Below are 19,261 nucleotides of genomic sequence, written 5' to 3' on the forward strand. Positions count from 1 at the left end.
CAGTAAACAAGACAAGTGTGGGTTAATACACAAGACAAAATGACAAAATAAGTGGCGACAGAAAAAGACTGGGACAAAAATCAACCTTTTAATCAAACAAGAATGCGCAATTATATTATCAAAACTATTTGGATCAGCACAAAAACAACAGTGACCAAACGGGCACCATAGCCTAGGAACGTCTGTGTGTTGATTTAAAATAGAGGCTCATAGAAGCAAAATTTATCAATAAAAGAGGTCCAGAGTAGAGTTTAAGCAAACTGTGATCACTACAAAAAAAATAACAATAAAGTTACATTGCAATATTTTTTGTGATTTGGATGGAAGATCATGTGATCATCAGCCCTCTCGTCAACATGGGATGTTTCGCTCGCCTGAAATTAAACTTAATTCAATCTATCAACATTTCCTCGATCACAGAATTAGACCTACACCTACCAACACTTCAAAAATGCTAGTGATGGAATTGCTCCGGATACTACGAGTACACGAACGCTGCTTCTGGAATTGGTAACCATCGTTTCTGACCGTCTGATAGACGGGGTCTTCCAGTTTTGATGTCGATGCCGATTGTTTAGTAAGGGGACATGATTTCGGACTCGGGGAAATTTAACGGAGAATTTGACCTCGTACTGATAATCGTTGGTTTCAGAAGAAGTTGCAACGATGGAAATGCAGTTCTTCGACGAGAATTCCACACAGTTTGACGCAAAGGGATAATTTTATAAATCTTTAGCAAAAGAACGATGAGTAATTTTTGTTGTGGATTACTCAAAGGTGAGTAAACATTAATTTACGATAAACAGAGTAAATGTTACTCAGTTTTCTAAAGAAATGTTACTCAGTTTTTGACATTTCGCATAAAAATACCAAACTGAGTAGAAGTTACTCACTTTAGAGTAAAACAAAACGAGCGTGTAGATTCCATACACGGTAACCAGTGTAAATACATTAATGTGTAAAATTTTACACATTTCGTGAAAAAAGGGGCCTACTCATAAAATGTGTAAACCCAGCAAACGTCAATAGACGAGTATTTTTTACACATTTTTCAAGAACGGTTTTTAAACACTGAAAAAAGTTTTCACTTAGTTTCTATAAGGAACGCACATAGTATTTTTCCAAAAACAAAACAATGATTTTTACCTGAATATCACATAGCATTAGAAATTCTACATGAGAAATCATATAGATTTCATTGGACACATAACGTTCATGTGATTTAGTGGTGCAATTTCCAATTATGGGATCACATGAATGTTACAACGGTGCCGGTGGTGTAGTGGTAATCGTGATTACCTCTCACCCCAGCAGGCCTGGGTTCAATCCCAGTCGGCGCCGCCGGGATGTTCTGAGGCATAACATCTCTGATCACGCCTTCCTTCGGATGGGAAGTAAAGCCGTTGGTCCCCGGTTCATGAGTTGATGGGTCGATAGGTAGGGTCCAGGTGTAGGAGCTGCCTTCCTGGCACGTCGGTAGCATTGAAAAAAAGGAAAAAAAACATGAATGTTATGTGTTATGTGTTATGTGAAATTCACATGGATATTTTCCACTGGTTATGTGATTTATTTTATGAGTGCAGCAAAATGTGTAAAAAATAATCATTTCTAGAACTTAAATATAATGGGTATACGCATGTTTTTTTAATAAATTCGGAATTTTCTTATTTGTGTCAATGATATCATAAAGATTGCTCGGATACGATACTATTTTATAAAAAAAAAGAAATGCCATCAATTAGTAGCGGCACCGGTGGTGTAGTGGTAAGCGTGATTACCTCTTACCCTAGCTGGCCTAGGTTCACCCGCCTAACTATCAACTATATCGATATGATCTCTCTTATCATATTTTAACCATATGAATTATAACGTAATTACATATGGTAAGATTATCTCAACTATAAACGACCCATACCCCATATAATTGTAATGATAAAGAATATCGTAAGGCCTCTTTTTACTATATGGGGAAAGGGCGGTTAAGTATAATTACCATACAATATCCATCATTTTCAGGAACAAAAAAATATTGAACGGTAATCCATGCAGTGCGCATACAGTTTATTTTTGATACGAATTATTATATTAAATGTCGTTCATTATGGTAAAATTACAAAATCATATTTTTTCTTAACTGCATATGGAGCAATATGCTAATAGTAGTATGTTGTTAAAAGATGATCTAGCATATTGTTCATATATATTAAAATATTATGAATATATGTAAGTAAAACCATATCCCAAATAGTTCATTTTCTTTTTTTTTCGTTTATAGGCAGAATAAAGATAGCTTTATTTTACTAAAACAAATCATCATGTTTTATTCAATACGCAAATACATTGATTTTGTAATTAGATACGTACATTTCTTGGTAACCAGCAGTTAGGATATATAACCATTGATTAGTTTAGATACTGAAAATTAAAGATATATAAGATAACCAAGCACCATAACAAAATATTGTTAATGAGAAATTAAAATAAAATTAGAGCAAAATGCATTTAAGTCAAAATGCGTCAAAAATATTCCCATAGTGGGCATTTCTTTCCTATATCAATATCATTAATTTCGATGATTAACACTAATAATCTGAAATTTTTGCCAATATCATGGCTCTATCGTTTGACCCCTAACCAATCTCTAATAATGTAAAAGACACCAACAATTTCTGTCCAAGTTTACAAAAATTGGCTTCCTATAGCCTCTTTCATAACATCTTTCTCATCTTAAAATAACACATTAGTTTCTTTTTAAAACTAAAACATTTTAAAACATCGTCTATACTCGAACATTCTCATCAAGCTCTTTAAGCTGATGGCCCTCGCGTTTTTGTCTCACAAAAGCTGCCTTTTTCAGATTGGCAATCTTCTGAGCGATGAATTTCTTGATTACGGTGGTTTCTGAACGCTTTCTAATCGTTTTTGCGTTTTGTGGTCCAATACGAAGTGCTGTACGCTCAGCAACTTTATCTGAGAATAGAAAAAAAAAATACGAACGTTAATTATTTCCCTGCTGATCATTCGTAGGGCTGCAAACTCTACAAGCTGTGAACTCAGTCATTTTGAAAACAGAACAAGATTACAAATATTAAAAGAGTTAAAAAATATATTGAACTTACTGCAGATGAACTCCAAAATATTTGGATCCATTTTCTCTGGAGTTGGATAAAGAGGGCTGCCATCTGGTTTTTTTTTTTTTTTTCATTTTAGCGAACCGGTGGGAGGCCTGTCCAGTGACACTCATGTGCGTCAATTTCTCTGCTCCTACTAGACGAGTCGCCAGAAGCCCAACGAACATGCTATCTGAGGAGACTCGATCATTCAACTCCTCCAAATCCTGAACGGTAACAGCGATCCCGTCTTCCTCGGTAAAACAGGCCTATTAACAGACAAGAAACACAATCAAAAATACATATGGGTAAAATTTTCAGTTTGATTGTAATCCTAACCTGAGGTATCTTCTCCTTGTCCTTCAGCAATTGAAGTTCTTTTCCCAGGCGTAGGGCGTAATCGTCCGACGATAACTTTTCCTCCTCTGCTTTGGCCAGCTTACGCTTACATTTCTTCAACTGGTCCGTTAGCCGCTTGTTTTCTTCTTCCAAGCGTCTACACTTGGCTTCCAAGGCACTTTGTGACCTAGCATCATCAGTAAGGATTTGTGGATCAGGTATTTCATCTTCATGCTCAACTACATCAACGTTAATATCATAGTCGACCGATCTTTGAATCGCACCTCGAATCTCACGAGTCTCACAATGATCTTCCGGAATTTGAGTTTCACCTTGGGCTACCAACAAATCCTTTACAAGAATGTCTTGTTCGTCGGCGAACAGATCTTGTGTGCTGTTCTGTTCAATTATCCCCAGCTCGGTAATATGAAACGATTTAGCCACTTCATCTCCCTGAGTAAACACAAGTTTCTCAGTTATTCCATTCCCTGAGAATGAGCCAACTGTCTCGTCACAAGCGTCTACTGTCTGAGAAACGGTTGACAGATCAAGCGGAGCGAGTGGATCTTGTGATTGTTAAGGGGCCAATAATGATTGTGTTGCCGGAACTGTGACGAAGGTGATACCGGTCACTGAAACCTGCTCACCTTGATCTCCAAGTATGGCCTGCAACTGAAAAAAATACAATCACTAACAGTCCGGAAAAAAAACGTAAACGAACAAAATATAAACAAAACAAAAAGATTATCGCTAAGTAGTGGGCTTCCAATAAGAGTAACTCGGAGACTGCACTGAGGCAAAATAACGCAAGATTTCTATAAGTAACGGTTGATTTGCTGTATGAAAAATAATGTCGACAAAAAAATAATACAACGGAGTAGGCTGAAACCGAACCATGGACGATGAGATTGTGGGTCCTTTGTCTGGACCAGTCGTCTGTTAACGCTTGGGAAAATGGGATGGCTAAAGGCGTATAACAAGCTTCCTGCCGAATTGCTATTTGCTTTGTTCCTTCTCTACAGTGAGTACGCCTTGAGAAAGCAAATTCACTTCAGGTGTCTGCGGCTACTAATGGCTTGGAGTCCGTTTAACGATTTTTGTAGATTTTGTATCACTAATTCCAGTCGAAGAGAACAGTATTCTGCGGCTCAATTGACCGGTGTAAACAAGTGTGCCTCGTCGTGGGTACGTAAATTGAAAACGAGCAGCTGAAAAGTATGAATGGCAGTGTTCCGCATGTTTGCAAACTATTACAATACTACTTGGCAGAACCTTCGGTTATTGTTTGCGGGTCAATGGTCCGCTACTTTATAAAATGCCTTGATCAATGCCGAGTGATCCCAACAATCATTAAATTTGAACAAACGAGATGCCCTGACCATGTACCCCGATGAAATTCGATCGAAAAAATTCAATAATATCCCGATAATGGTGCCTTAACTTCATCGTTCCAAAAAGATAACGCTCCGCAATCCAAGTGAAGTTGTATTAATGGAAAAAAGTATCAGAAAGTGACAAGAACGAGAAGGTTTCTGAAGCTGCTACTCGATTGTTTTGAAGCTATTTTCAGTGGCATTGCAATCAATTATGGAAGACTTTTGCAATGCTATCATATTTAGTTTTATCGTAAAACTGCCAAACAAATAATAAACTAAAATTGCATGTCTTTTGTAGTTAAGTTCAATTGGTTTTTTTCAATTAAGTAAAAAGGTTTCCTAATTGAATTGAAATGTGTTATACAAATACCTTTTCTTGAAGATCCGCTCCATTCAATTTTTGAGCGGCCATTTGATCAGCTTTTCTTTCATCTAGAATTCGGGGCCCTGAAAAAAATATTGATATTACTGATATATATATTTATATTAGAAGTTTTTCACTTACTTTTTTCGCTCTTGGTGGAGTCCCCGGTTTTCTTCAAGGAACCTTTTCTCTCGTACCTTCTCTTCGACGACATTTTTTATATATATGTACGCAGTGACTAATTTAAGCGTCGGTTTTTAGCAGCCCGGTGGCAGGCTCGTAGGCAACATTGTATACGGTGACAGCGGGCCCAGTACAGCAAAACAAACGATTTGGGCCCCGGACATGCTGCCTACTGTCAAACATAGGTGTTAGTATAGGCCTTGTCACCGGCCTGGTTTTTAGACTTCGAACTTTGGCAATGGCTTTACAGTGTTGTCATTATCCGTAGATAAATGTGTTAAAATATTAATGTCGTGTTCGGGATATCATTCAAAACATCTGTGAAATAACTTTACCATTCGGGTTATCGTTACTTTATCATTTGTTATCATTAAGACGTAGATTCGTAAATCTTCGGATTGATCCGTAAAACTGGCAATACTGTTAGTATGGAAAAAGCATTTAGCTCCATCAAAGTACACAAACACACTTTTGTTTCACTACTTGTGTTAGCGTCCATAATGGGTAGTACGATACATCAGCCACATACGTACAGTGACTTCTATCAGTGTTAGTGAGATTGCTAACCAGTCATGAAACGATTTGACAAGTCTTTCATAATGCAAACAACGTCAACGAATGTGATCGGTATCTGTTTTCATGTTGAATATTTTGTTTGGTGCGTCTAAAATCGTAAACAATTATTGAGTTTCAACTATGAGGAACCCTCGTATGAGCTATATTTATTATGCCAACAAAAAAATCAGCTCCAAGCGTATTATGCGAAAGGTAAACTATTCGATAAAATATATTTAACATTAATAGAATATTGCATATTACAGAAACAGATTAAGCAAGCTACCCAACTCCAACCTCATCCTTGTGCAAGTAAGGAACATTTGTCAAGAGATCTAAAGCAGATCCCATTTTCGGATAAGCCAACAATTTTCCAAGAGCGTGTTCAGGACGTAAGTACCTATAATTTATTATGATTTGTACATCTGCAAGATCTGAACCAAGTTTCCCTAATAAAAATACCATAAACGAACAATAACCCAAATGATTGAACTATTCCACAAATGGTTTGGATGATACTCCGAACACGTCATTAAGCAAATTAACCATAACATTTTTATTAGGGTTACTCTATGGCCTTACATGCAAGTAAAGACTCCCTACTAAGTTGCAATCTACTGTTGTTTTTATGTTATTTTGATGTTCCTTTGTAGGATGACGGCATGGATATTTCGGATCAAGATATAGATGATGATTCCATGGAAGACAATAATATGAATGTAGAATCTCAGCATAGAGAAAAATTTTTAAACGATGGGCGTATTTATGAAAATGATACCCACGAAGAATTACGCTGCTATTATGACGAAGAACTCCTTACTTCTGAGCCTGCTGTCGATGAAAATGGTGTGAACGTAGAGTCAACCTCTGAATCTACAGAGCTACTGTCAGAATCGACTGATTGTAATATGGTAAACAACATATTTGTACCCTTTATTGAAGTATGCAAGAGAATGCTAGCGTAGTCTAATTTTTTAGGGATTAATATACGTATAGAGAATATCATTTATCAAAAGTTTCAAAGGTTGATTACAACATGCCGTCCATTATTCAAGGGATGTGGAGTTTGTGATAATACGTATATAGGAATTTGAATTTGTGACGGAGAGGGAGATCAAAATCGACATTATACATGTTTAGATCCCCTAATAAGTACGAGTATCAAGAATATACGTTTTATACGAGGTACTCGTATACAACGTATATTCGTTATAAGTCAGGTAACACAGTAGCACAAATTTATCCTTTGGACTGTTGTAACTTCAAAAAATATGGTCCGATTTTTAATCTTCAAGAAGCATTCGACTGGAAAACTAATCAAGTTTTATGGTGGGACAATGAAAGTGACCATGGTTACAGGATACCGGAGATATTCCGGGTCTCTGGAGAACATGTCTAAATTGCTAAATTTGTGATGAGTTTCCTCAGGCTGTCCATTGCTAATCTGTGTTTTTTGTGCATACGGCGAAAATAAAACTATTTCCAAAGCGAATGACGCACCAAGAGCTAAAATCGGCTCAGAATCAACCGAGATATGGCCATTTTCCTGAAATCAGTCCTGAGAAAGCGTGAGTGCGGGCTTTCTTCGACCTCATAGCTGAGTCAAAATTCCTGAAGTGGACTACTGATTTTTCACAAATCATTGGATTCCATTCAAAATACGTCTATATATTGCTCTTACCACGACAAACAATAACCCAAAATATTTCGGCAAAATTCGCATTTAAACAAAAGTTATAAACAATTAAGTTTTTTGGACTCTTTTTCGAAAAAAAATCTTATCTCTAGATCGGGCCAATGAATTTATCTCCAGTTTTGATATAATCACAAGAAGACATGTTTCTTCCAAAATCACTAAAATTTATTCATCAAAAATGTAATTTGTATATAATAATTACAATTTTTTATAAACAAATGCAATTTTTTTGGTGTTCCCCGCGCGATACAAGATTGCTTTTTTTTAGAATTGTTCCCTGACTTTTTTCCCATACAGAACCGTTTCAACATTTTTGTCACCAGTATTGGGAGCCGAGTTATAGCAATTTTTGTAACGCGCCGCACCAAGCGCGCGGCACCGCGACGCGCCGCTCGCGCGCGAAGCGAGTCGCTACGCGCTCTTGGTCCGAACTCGTTTCCTCGCTTCGTCTTTCCCGTGTCTTTCCCGATGCGTGAACGCGCGAGCGGCGCGACGCGGCGCCGTGCGCTTGGTGCGGCGCGTTACAAAAATTGCTATAACTCGGTTCCCAATACTGGTGACAAAAATGTTGAAACGGTTCTGTATGGGAAAAAAGTCAAGGAACAATTCTAAAAAAAATCAATCTTGTATCGTGCGGGGAACACCAAAAAAATTGCATTTGTTTATAAAAAAATGTAATTATTATAAACAAATTACATTTTTGATGAATAAATTTTAGTGATTTTGGAAGAAACATGTCTTCTTGTGATTATATCAAAACTGGAGATAAATTCATTGGCCCGATCTAGAGATAAGATTTTTTTTCGAAAAAGGGTTCAAAAAACTTAATTGTTTATAACTTTTGTTTAAATGCGCATTTTGCCGAAATATTTTGGGTTATTGTTTGTCGTGGTAAGAGCAATATATAGACGTATTTTGAACGGAATCCAATGATTTGTGAAAAATCAGTGGTCCACTTCAGGAATTTTGACTCAGCTGCACTTTCAATAACTCATAATATACATCACTACTGCTTTTTATTTTTTCAGGATTCTACATCAGCTTCAGAACCACTTCTCCCAAATTTGAGAGTATCTAAAATGGAAATAATGTTTATAATAATGAACTTGTTTCTTCGCCATAATCTGAGTAACGCTGCTCTTTGTGACATTCTCGAAATGATAAATTTGATAGTAGGATACAAGGCGGTTCCTGAGACGTATCTGGCCTTTAGCAGATTTTTTCTCAAAGTTCTTTTACGAGACATTATGTCTGTGAGCGATGTGAATACTATATTGGAGAGATTAAGCAAAGTTGCATGAACTGTAAAGGCGTTAATACGCAGTTTTTCATAACATTTGATTTTATATCCAATCTCCGGGACATAGTCGTACCACAAACGAAGTGACAGACAGAGCGGCTCGAAAACTTTGGTGACTCACCTGCTATTTCAATTTTTCAGTGTACCACATGGCAACACCACTACTACTAGATTGTACCACATGGCAACACTACTACTGGATTGTACTAGCATTTTCACCAAATGTATTAGAATGTTTTGGTTCTATCTCTTTCACTCTACTCAAAACTGAAATGCATAAAAAAATGACAAAATGATACACTTTTTGCACACTGTCAAAGAATCATTGTACACAAAATCAACTTTGTTCAAATCAAAACAAAAAAACTAACCCATCTGGTGGATGATGGCACAAGTTTCCAAGAAAATTCTATTACAGTGAACCACATTATTTTAATGGATTTCTTCGCCAGTTAGTCGATTTCTTCGTTTGTGGTCGTACGAAACTGGAATGCTATCATAGAATTTCAATGCGAAACAAGGTCTTCAACTCATGTTACTGATATCCTGAATGCTGGTGTGGCACAGTCAAGGAACTTGACTAATTCCGTAACCCTTACTCTTAATACAGACGGTGTAAAAATCTTCAATTCAAATGTGAAGAAATCATTATGGCCATTAATCGTCTGCTTCAATGATTTGCCACCACATCTCCGTTTCTTAAGGAAAAATGTCCTAACAGTTGGTATTTGGTTACAAAGCGGTGAACCTAACCTCGATGTATTCCTAAAGCCTTTGAGCAGCATGTTGGAAGAAGTTCATAAAAATGGTTTGGATCTAGGTTCATTGAAAATAGATTCTGTCCAAACGATTGCGTGTTGTGTAGACACAAAAGCAAGGTGCAAGGTTCAGAACTTCAAGCAGTTCAACGGTTATGATGGTTGCAGTTATTGTCTTCATCCCGGAGACATAGTTAGGAGCAAAATGTCCCAAAACGAAATATGTTAGATACATTGAAGGCTATGGCTGTGAGCAGCTCTAGGGGTGAGTCTGTCCATGGAGTAAAGGGCATTTCACCTTTGATAAGAATACCTGATTTTGACGTCGTACGAAATTGTCCCGTAGATTATATGCATGGAATTCTTCTTGGTGTTTGCCGTCAGCTCTGTCGACTTTGGTTTGAAACACCTAGTTGTGCCAGCTATATTAAGGACATGCTTATATCGATGGGTCCCTTCGCCGAGTCATCACGAAATGCTAGGAAAATTACAGATAGAAATTCTTGGAAGGCAAATGAGTGGTTACAACGGCTGCTCCACTACAGTCCCGTATGTCTTAAACGATTTTTACCGCCAGAATACTATGATCACTATTATCTTTTGGGCTCTTCAATTGCTTTGCTGGTTCAGAACGAAATATCTAAAGACACGTTTATACTCTGTGATAATAAATTACAGTCGTTTGTGAGTCATTTTGAACAGTTATACCACAAACGAAGTGACAGACGACTAACTGGCGAAGAAATCCATTAAAATAATGTGGTTCACTGTAATAGAATTTTCTTGGAAACTTGTGCCATCATCCACCAGATGGGTTAGTTTTTTTGTTTTGATTTGAACAAAGTTGATTTTGTGTACAATGATTCTTTGACAGTGTGCAAAAAGTGTCTCATTTTGTCATTTTTTTTTATGCATTTCAGTTTTGAGTAGAGTGAAAGAGATAGAACCAAAACATTCTAATACATTTGGTGAAAATGCTAGTACAATCCAGTAGTAGTGTTGCCATGTGGTACAATCTAGTAGTAGTGGTGTTGCCATGTGGTACACTGAAAAATTGAAATAGCAGGTTAGTCACCAAAGTTTTCGAGCCGCTCCGTCTGTCACTTCGTTTGTGGTTGCACTGTCCAGTTTGGACCGTAGTTCCCGAGGTAGTTCCTCCATTTCCCTGCTGTTCACTAAAAAATGTACGCTTAGCTATGGCTGCAAATGGCGTGCGTCAACAAAGCAGGATGCAGCAAAGTTTGAAGTTAAGGGTATAAAAATACACAAATACAGTACTTCATTCTTAAAATGTGTATTTTTTCACACATTTTAATATCTTCAAATTTACACATTTTTTGACAGCTGCATATAAATATAAAAAATGTGTATTTTTTTACTCATTTATGTGTTTACGCGTAAACACATTAATGTGTAAAAAAATACACATTTTTTATATAGATATGCAGCTGCATGTGTAAAAAAAATACACATTTTAAGAATGTAGTACCAGTCAAAAAATGTGTATTTTTATACTCATTAATGAGTAAAAAAAACTTCAAACTTTGCTGTAGCCTGCCTTGTTTACGCTCGTAATTTGTATATATTTCAGTGAAGTGCAGCGCTGCAACGAAACCCTCCTTGGAGAATGCTGGCGTTTTCTTTTTCACTTCCACACTTTGTAAATCATCGAAATCATCAGGAACTAACGACAGCATGGATGGGGCAGCTTCCTTGTGCTGAAATTAATTCAAGAATATAATTTTCGTACAAAAAGAACACCCCAGTAACATACCTGAAAGGATTTGGCATTCTCCTACCGGATCTCAGTCAGCTGCCTTCCGATCCTAGGCCATCGCGTACATTTTCTTGGCAGAGGTGGACGTCGGAACCCAGTCGGATCATTGTTGTTTTTAGCGGGTTGCACTTGGGTCGAACCCATATATTGGATAGTCATCAGAATGTCCATGTGACTACACTCGATCCGTCCTGGAACAACGATTTTTACCTGTAGGGATGAGATGGCAATGGTGCCAGGTTTCGTTTGAAGCCTTCCTATGCTTCGCCCTTGTCCATGATTAAGTTCGCTAGATGTCGGATAGAGATCTACTTGATTATTTGCTATTAACCTCGACCAGCGTTCATTTGCAAACAATTTTACAGACTTGCTTTCGAAAGAATCCCTAAATTTTGTTCCTTTTTTCGCGCACTGATAAACTTCGCAACAGATTTTGTTTTTTTTTTTCAAAAACAGATGCCTGTCAAACGCTAAGAGAAGAGGTGACAATACGGGGGCGAAAATGAACCACTTTTCTTTCAAACGTGAACCAGCTCCTGATTGGCCGATTTCATGTGCGTAAGATAGAGATAGAGACAGATAAAGATAGAGATAGAGATAGAAATAAAAGAGGAAGAAGCCAATTGTCACCTCTTCCTCTTAGGTCAAACGCAACGCAGGTATACACTGAACGAATTGTGAGACGTTATTCTAAATTAGTATAATTTTGAAGTTGAATATTAATCTTATCAATGTATAAATATTATTTAAGGATAAAATGATTCAATTTTAATCTTTCGTTGTTTACTAATATTTTTGAGTGTATAATGTAGTCAAACGAACTGTCAGTTAGTGTAGCCAAACTAGCATGACGTCATCATGGTGTTGTTTGAGCGATACGCTCGGGGAGAAGCATTGTAATATTATGAGCACAAAACGCTTTGCACACACCACATTCCGATTTATTTCGCGGACAACGGAAGAAGGAAAGATAAAACAAACTGATGGATGTTGAACTAAACTTAAACTAAATTAATCCTAAATGAACTGAAATCTACTTAACCTAAATGAACTGACTAAATCCTACAGCTAAACTTATAGTTAAAACTTAATCCTATAAATTGAAAGTGCTCTAAAATCATGTATCAGTAACCCTAATCCTAAGCCAGAGATGAAGAGAGAAATGAGTAGGATGCTGCGCGCATGCGCACCACACAATAGCGTCCACTTGTAGTGGTCATTTTGCCATTTGTACATAGATAGGAGATAAAACAAATTGTAAATATAGGATAGTACAAAATATACCGTCGGAAGCGATACATCCCGTTTTTTGCTGTAGTCCGGTCGTAGAATAAAGAGAAAAGTAAACCCAGTCCAGTAGTGCAATTGATTAACATTTTCCTTGAGTGATCCGAAAGTGTTCCTGTGACGACTATTAGTTTAAGTGGTCAAGCAGCATAAAGCAATCTCCGAATCGCGCGTTGTGTGCATAGTGCAAAAGTGCATCAGGAGCAATTTGTGTGACAAAGTGTCCGAGCAAGGTGGAAGAATCAGTGAATCATCGCAACAGAATCTTCTGGGCCGTCGATATTTTACGACGGTGGAAAATCCTTCGAAAAGGAACGGGTAAGCCCCATCATTTGGTCCTTCGAGCCGGATCGAAGGTTCCCCCGACCAGAAGGGCAGGTGCGGTGAGTACACCATTTCGTTTCTTCCATGCGCTGGCAATTGTTCGACCTGTAGTTGAGGTCAATAGCTTTGTACGGCTGACCAAAGCCAAGCTATTTGATGCCATTTGAATAGTGCAAATCGAATAAAGGCCTCCACACAGTAGGCAGTTTTTTTTGACCCGTTTGCTTTGGCGAAGCAACGGTGTGCTCGACTGAAGAGATTTAACGGAAAATTAAATGGATTGGAAATCCTAGAACCGCAATTTGATTTGATTTTTCATTTTGCATGTGTGTATTTGGTGGTGGTGGGTGGCAAGTTGAGTCGCGTGGGTGGTACGCCCGTGTCGGGAAGGAGTTTTTACGTTCGATTTGCGTACCATCCTCGGGTATTTCGTCCGTGTAGAAAGTGGCACACCGCGACGGGAAGGATTAACACGTACGATTTGTGTCATTTTTCCGATCTCGCGTCGTGTAGAAAACGGTACGACGCGCCGGGAAGGAGTCCGTTAACCGATTTACGTACCGATTTTCCGATTTCGTTTCCGCGTTTTCCGAACTGTGGTGGTAGTGAAGTGGGGATTTTGCAGTGAATCAGGATGTCCAGACCAGAGAAGAAGTTGGCCGAATGCCTGATGAAGCGGAAGGCACTACTCGTCGTTCGTGATTCCGTTGAGGCGTTCATCAAGAAGTATGACAACGAGAACGATGTGTACCAGATTCCGATCCGTCTTGAGGCGTTGGACCGTGTCTACAGTGAGTTCCAGGAGCTGCAAGCGGAGATTGAGAAGTACGATGACGCTGAGAAGTTTGAGGAGCATCTGCAAGAGCGAGCAGCGTTCGAAGCGAGATTTTGCACGGCTAAAGGATTTCTGCTGATGAAGCGTTCGACAGATCCCAACCAGACAGTGTTGAATACTTCAGTGACGGCCAATCATCACCCAGTTTCATCCAGTTTCCACCTACGGTTGCCCAAGGTCGATCTCCCTAAATTCGATGGAGACTTTTCCAGATGGCTTTCCTTCCGGGATACGTTCACCTCCATGGTCCATTCCAACGCGGACATTCCGACTGTCGCGAAGCTGCAGTACCTTCTGCAGTCCCTGGAAGGAGAAGCTCACAAGCCATTCGAGTCGATCGACATAGTTGCGGATAATTATGCGTTAACTTGGGACGCTCTACTGAAACGCTACGATAATAAGCGGTATCTGAAGCGGCAACTGTTCCGAGCCCTGTATGACCTCTCGCCGCTGAAGAAAGAGTCACCCCAAGAGCTGCACGACCTGATTGATGACTACCAACGGCATGTCAAGGCCTTAGCGAAGCTGAACGAACCTGTAGTCCACTGGGACACCCCGTTGATCAACCTGCTATGCTACAAACTGGATCCTACGACCCTCCGAGCCTGGGAGGAGAAGACCAGTAGCAGTGATGATGTCACCTACGACCAGTTAGTTGATTTCCTGTACCAAAGGGTTCGAATGTTGAAGTCCGTCGTCACCGATCTGCAGCATCGTTCCAATCAACCCGGCCAAGCCAAGGTGGCCGGTTCCAATCCAATCCAGAAGAAGCCATTTAAGATGGTATCCAATTCCGCCACGACCGAATCCAAGAACTCCGCTCCGTACTGTATCGCCTGTCCAGAGAACCACTTCCTATTCCAATGTCCAGCATTTTCCAAGATGTCCGTTCGCCAGCGACGAGAGCTGATATCCCAGAAGCGCCTATGCTGGAATTGCTTCCGCTCTGGACACCAAAGTAGGAATTGTACATCCAAGTACGATTGCCGAACCTGTCACCAGAAACACCATACCCTGCTGCACGAAACTTCAACCACGAAGATACAATCCACTCCAGTAGCTATATCTGGTCAGCCATCCCAACAACCGAATCCATCCACGTCGACTGCCGTCGAAAACCCCGGATCAGTGAATCAGAACCCCCAAGTGAGCTTGTCGGTACAGTCGTACCAATCCACTGTCCTGTTGGAAACGGTTAACCTCCTAGTTGTGGACCAGAATGGGAAGGAGCATTCCGCTCGTGCACTCCTAGATTCAGGATCGATGAGCAGCTTCATCACGAAGAAGCTTGCGAACACACTCAACCTCCGTCGTACGAAAGTAGACATCGCCGTGTCTGGAATCGGTGAAACGTCGAAGCAGATCAAGCGCAAGTTGACTGCTACAATTAGATCCAAGCTACTTTCGTACAGTACTACGCTCGAGTTTCTCATCCTCAAGAAACCCACAGTCTGCCTGCCAACCATGCCGATTGATATTTCCTCGTGGAAGTTTCCTGATGTCCCGCTAGCTGATCCAAGCTTCCACATTCCAGCCGGCATTGACCTGATTGTCGGTGGAGAAGTGTACCACGAACTCCACACTGGCGGTAAGATTTCTTTCGGCGAAGGGCAGCCTGTATTCGTCGAGACCTCTTTCGGATGGACTGTTTCCGGTAAGGTATCCATCCAATCACCTGAAGTTCCCCGTGTTTGTCACCTCACCACTGTGGACCGTAATCTGGAACAAGCCCTCCAGAAGTTCTGGGAGTTAGAAGCCGTTGAAACCTGTTCCAAGTTTACGGCAGAAGAAAATCTCTGTGAAGAACTGTATGCCACTACCACCACTCGCGATTCGTCGGGTCGTTATATCGTTTCCTTGCCACTCACCCGCGATCCGCTCGTCACTATCGGTGAATCACGTTCTATCGCCGAGCGCCGTTTCCTGAACCTCGAAAAACGACTTGAGCGAGATCCAACCACCAAAGAGGCCTACTGTCGCTTCATGGAAGAATACGAACGCCTGAATCACATGGTGAAACTCCTAGATCCAGTAGACGAAAGCCAGCCACACTGCTACCTTCCACACCATCCGGTATTCAAAGAATCCAGCACCACCACGAAAGTTCGAGTCGTGTTCGACGCGTCGTGCAAGACGTCATCTGGATTCTCCGTGAACGACCTGCAACTGGTTGGACCCGTCGTTCAGGAAGACCTACTGTCGATCCACATCAGATTCCGCATCCACCAAATCGCATTCGTAGCCGATGTGGAGAAAATGTATCGGCAAATCCTGCTGCATCATCTGTTCCTCCGATACCAACTCATCCTCTGGCGTCCCAGTCCAGACCTACCAATCGCTACGTACGAACTGCAAACCGTAACGTATGGTTTTGCATCTTCTCCGTTCCTGGCAACTCGCACCATTCTGCAGATCACGCAAGACGCAGCCGAGATGTATCCAGCCGCAGCCGCGGTAGCCCAGAAGGATTTCTATGTGGATGATTTCCTGTCTGGTGCCGATGATGTTGAATCCGCTATCCACCTACGCCAAGAAATGTCCGCCATGCTTTCAGCGGCTGGTTTTCCGCTGAAGAAGTGGGCTTCAAACTCGCCTGAAGTTCTAGCCGATATTCCTGAAGAAGATCTAGCATTCGCGCCGTACCATGACCTGCAAGACGACCAATCCGTTTCCACTCTCGGAATCATCTGGGAACCGAGATCCGACATGATGAGCTTCAAGGTTCAGTTGCCATTACCAGCACCCGTTTTGACTAAACGGAAAGTTATGTCCTACGTTGCGCAGATTTTCGACCCACTTGGCCTGGTGGGACCAATAATAGTCATCGCTAAGCTGTTTATGCAGCGCTTATGGGCGCTGAAAACCGAAACAGGAGATTCTTATGAGTGGGATCGTCCTCTTCCTCCACATCTCCAGTCCGAGTGGAAGGAATTCCATGGAACGCTCGATACAATCGCCACACTCCGGATTCCTTGCTGTGTATCGTTGGCCAACACAACATCATACCAGTTCCACTTCTTCTCCGATGCATCGTTGAAGGCGTATGGATCGTGCTGCTACGTACGGTCAGAGTCTGCCGGAGCCGTTAGAGTCCAGCTGTTGACGTCCAAGTCCAAGGTGACTCCGTTGGCCAAATCGCACACTATCGCACGTTTGGAGTTGTGCGCAGCAGTGTTGTCGTCGAATCTATACGAGAAGGTCGTACATTCCATACAAAGGCCCGCTGAAGTTTTCTTCTGGACTGATTCGTCCACTGTCCTGCATTGGTTGGAGTCATCGCCATCCAGATGGAAAACGTTCGTCGGAAATCGGGTAGCCAAGATCCAGGAAACCACTGAATCCTGTCACTGGAAACACGTTTCCGGAGTATCCAACCCAGCTGATCCTCTCTCCCGTGGCGTTAATCCAGTTGACATCAAAGACCACTTGCTCTGGTGGAGTGGTCCGGAGTGGTTATCCATGTCCATCTGACTGGCCCGTAAGCAATCTGCCCGTCCTTGATCCGCTTTGGATGTCCGAAGCGAGAACCCGAGTAGCCATGATAGCTACTGTTGATGCAAGATTTTCCGATCAACTGTTCAACCGATATTCCAGCTTCAGCAAACTCCGCCGTTCTATCGCATACTGGTTGCGATACTTCCGTGCCTTGCAGGCATCCTCGACGAAGACCACCATCGAATCATTCGAAACTATAACCACTGCCGAACTACGAGAAGCAGATCTTGCTTTGTGTCGCCTGGCTCAGCGAGAATCGTTCTCCGAGGAGATATCCAACCTCCTTGCCGGGGAACGAGTACCAACGTCGTCGCCATTGAAATGGCTCAACCCAAGAATAACCAAGGAAGGTGTGATCCGAGTTGGTGGAAGACTCGGCAACGCCGCCGTTTCCGAAGATGCTAAACACCCGATCGTCCTCTCATCAAAGCACCTGCTATCCGATTTGTTGGCCGATCACTACCACAAGACTCTGCTGCCCGCTGGTCCCCAGCTGATGCTCGCCACGATTCGCCAGAAGTTCTGGATCATCGGCGGTCGAAACCTTGTTCGCCGTACGTATCACCAGTGCCATACGTGCTTCCGCAGCAGACCCGTCTTGGTACAGCAGAGCATCGCCGATTTGCCCACATCAAGAGTCACTCCGACAAGACCATTCGCCGTATGCGGGATCGACTACTGCGGCCCCGTGTACATCAAGTCGCCGATCCGCACTCGGGCGCCAACGAAGGCATATATCGCCATATTTGTGTGCTTCGCCACTCGTGCCGTTCACATCGAGCTTGTATCCGATCTGTCTACGCCGGCTTTCCTCGCCGCTCTCCGCCGTTTCGTCGCTCGCCGTGGAAGGATGACCGAAATCCACAGCGACAACGGCACCGCTTTCAAGGGTGCAGCTAACAAGCTGCATAGAATCTACGAGATGATGAAGACCAATGAAGCTGATCGGAAGCAAATCCTCGACTGGTGCGCTGAAAATGAGATCGTTTGGCGTTTCATCCCGCCCCGTGCTCCCCACTTTGGCGGTCTGTGGGAGGCAGCCGTCAAATCAGCCAAGAACCACTTGTTGCGTGAAATCGGCACAGTCAACGTCAGCTACGAGGACATGTGCACTCTTCTCATGCAAATTGAGATGTGTTTGAACTCCAGACCACTAGTTCCGATCCCAACTGATCCATCAGACATGGAAGTTCTGACCCCCGGACACTTCTTAATCGGAACCAGCCTCCAAGCCGTCCCTGAACATAATCTGTGCGACGTTCCGGACAATCGTCTAACGCACTGGGAGCTCACACAGAAGCGGTTCCAGAGAATTTGGTCCAGATGGTACCCAGAGTACCTGCAACAGCTCCAGTCACGATCCACGAAGTGCAAGTCAGCAGTCACCATTGAACCTGGACGAGTCGTGGTGATTAAGGACGACAACCTACCACCGATCCAATGGCCGCTCGGGAAGATCATCAAGGTGCATCCGGGCAAAAACGGAGTGGTACGTGTCGTCACCCTGAGGACTGCAAGATCCGAAGCCGTCGTCAGACCAGCCGCCAAGATAGCGCTGTTGCCGATTCCGGAGAACCGAGTTCCAAAATCCTGCGAGTGAGACCTGGTAGAGCACACCGAAATTTGCTCGAGGCCTTCGTGGGAAACCAGCAGGTAATTGCGGTTCCAATACCCTCTATGTATCTTGTCAAGTCTACCTGGTCTTTTCTATCCCTAGTCGATGACACCAACGAAGAGCAATGGACATTGCTTATCACCAACTCTCTCTGCGTCGAGTTCAGTAACCCCGGTAGCCACAACAAGCTGAACGTTACCGACCACTCACGTCGTCCAAATTTCGCTGTCCAAGCCGAAGCGAAACG

The 19,261-nt window shown here is 41.9% G+C and overlaps 2 protein-coding genes across 2 annotated transcripts; both read left to right on the plus strand.

The window, feature by feature from the left end:
- The first annotated feature begins 13,703 nt into the window (after positions 1-13,703).
- Positions 13,704-17,375, plus strand: LOC135712154 (uncharacterized). Its single transcript, XM_065235120.1, has one exon. It carries the CDS (start codon positions 13,704-13,706, stop codon positions 17,373-17,375), a length of 3,672 nt encoding a protein of 1,223 aa, XP_065091192.1.
- Positions 17,376-17,442: 67 nt separating this feature from the next.
- On the plus strand, positions 17,443-18,999 carry LOC135712155 (uncharacterized). Its single transcript, XM_065235121.1, has one exon. The coding sequence runs from the start codon at positions 17,443-17,445 to the stop codon at positions 18,997-18,999; it is 1,557 nt and encodes a 518-aa protein (XP_065091193.1).
- The last annotated feature ends 262 nt before the right edge of the window (positions 19,000-19,261 follow it).

The sequence above is a fragment of the Ochlerotatus camptorhynchus genome, unplaced genomic scaffold (assembly GCF_037179485.1).
Source record: "Ochlerotatus camptorhynchus isolate MF236.1 unplaced genomic scaffold, CSIRO-AGI_Acam_v1.1 ptg000459l, whole genome shotgun sequence".
Classification (NCBI taxonomy): Eukaryota; Metazoa; Arthropoda; class Insecta; order Diptera; family Culicidae; genus Ochlerotatus; species Ochlerotatus camptorhynchus.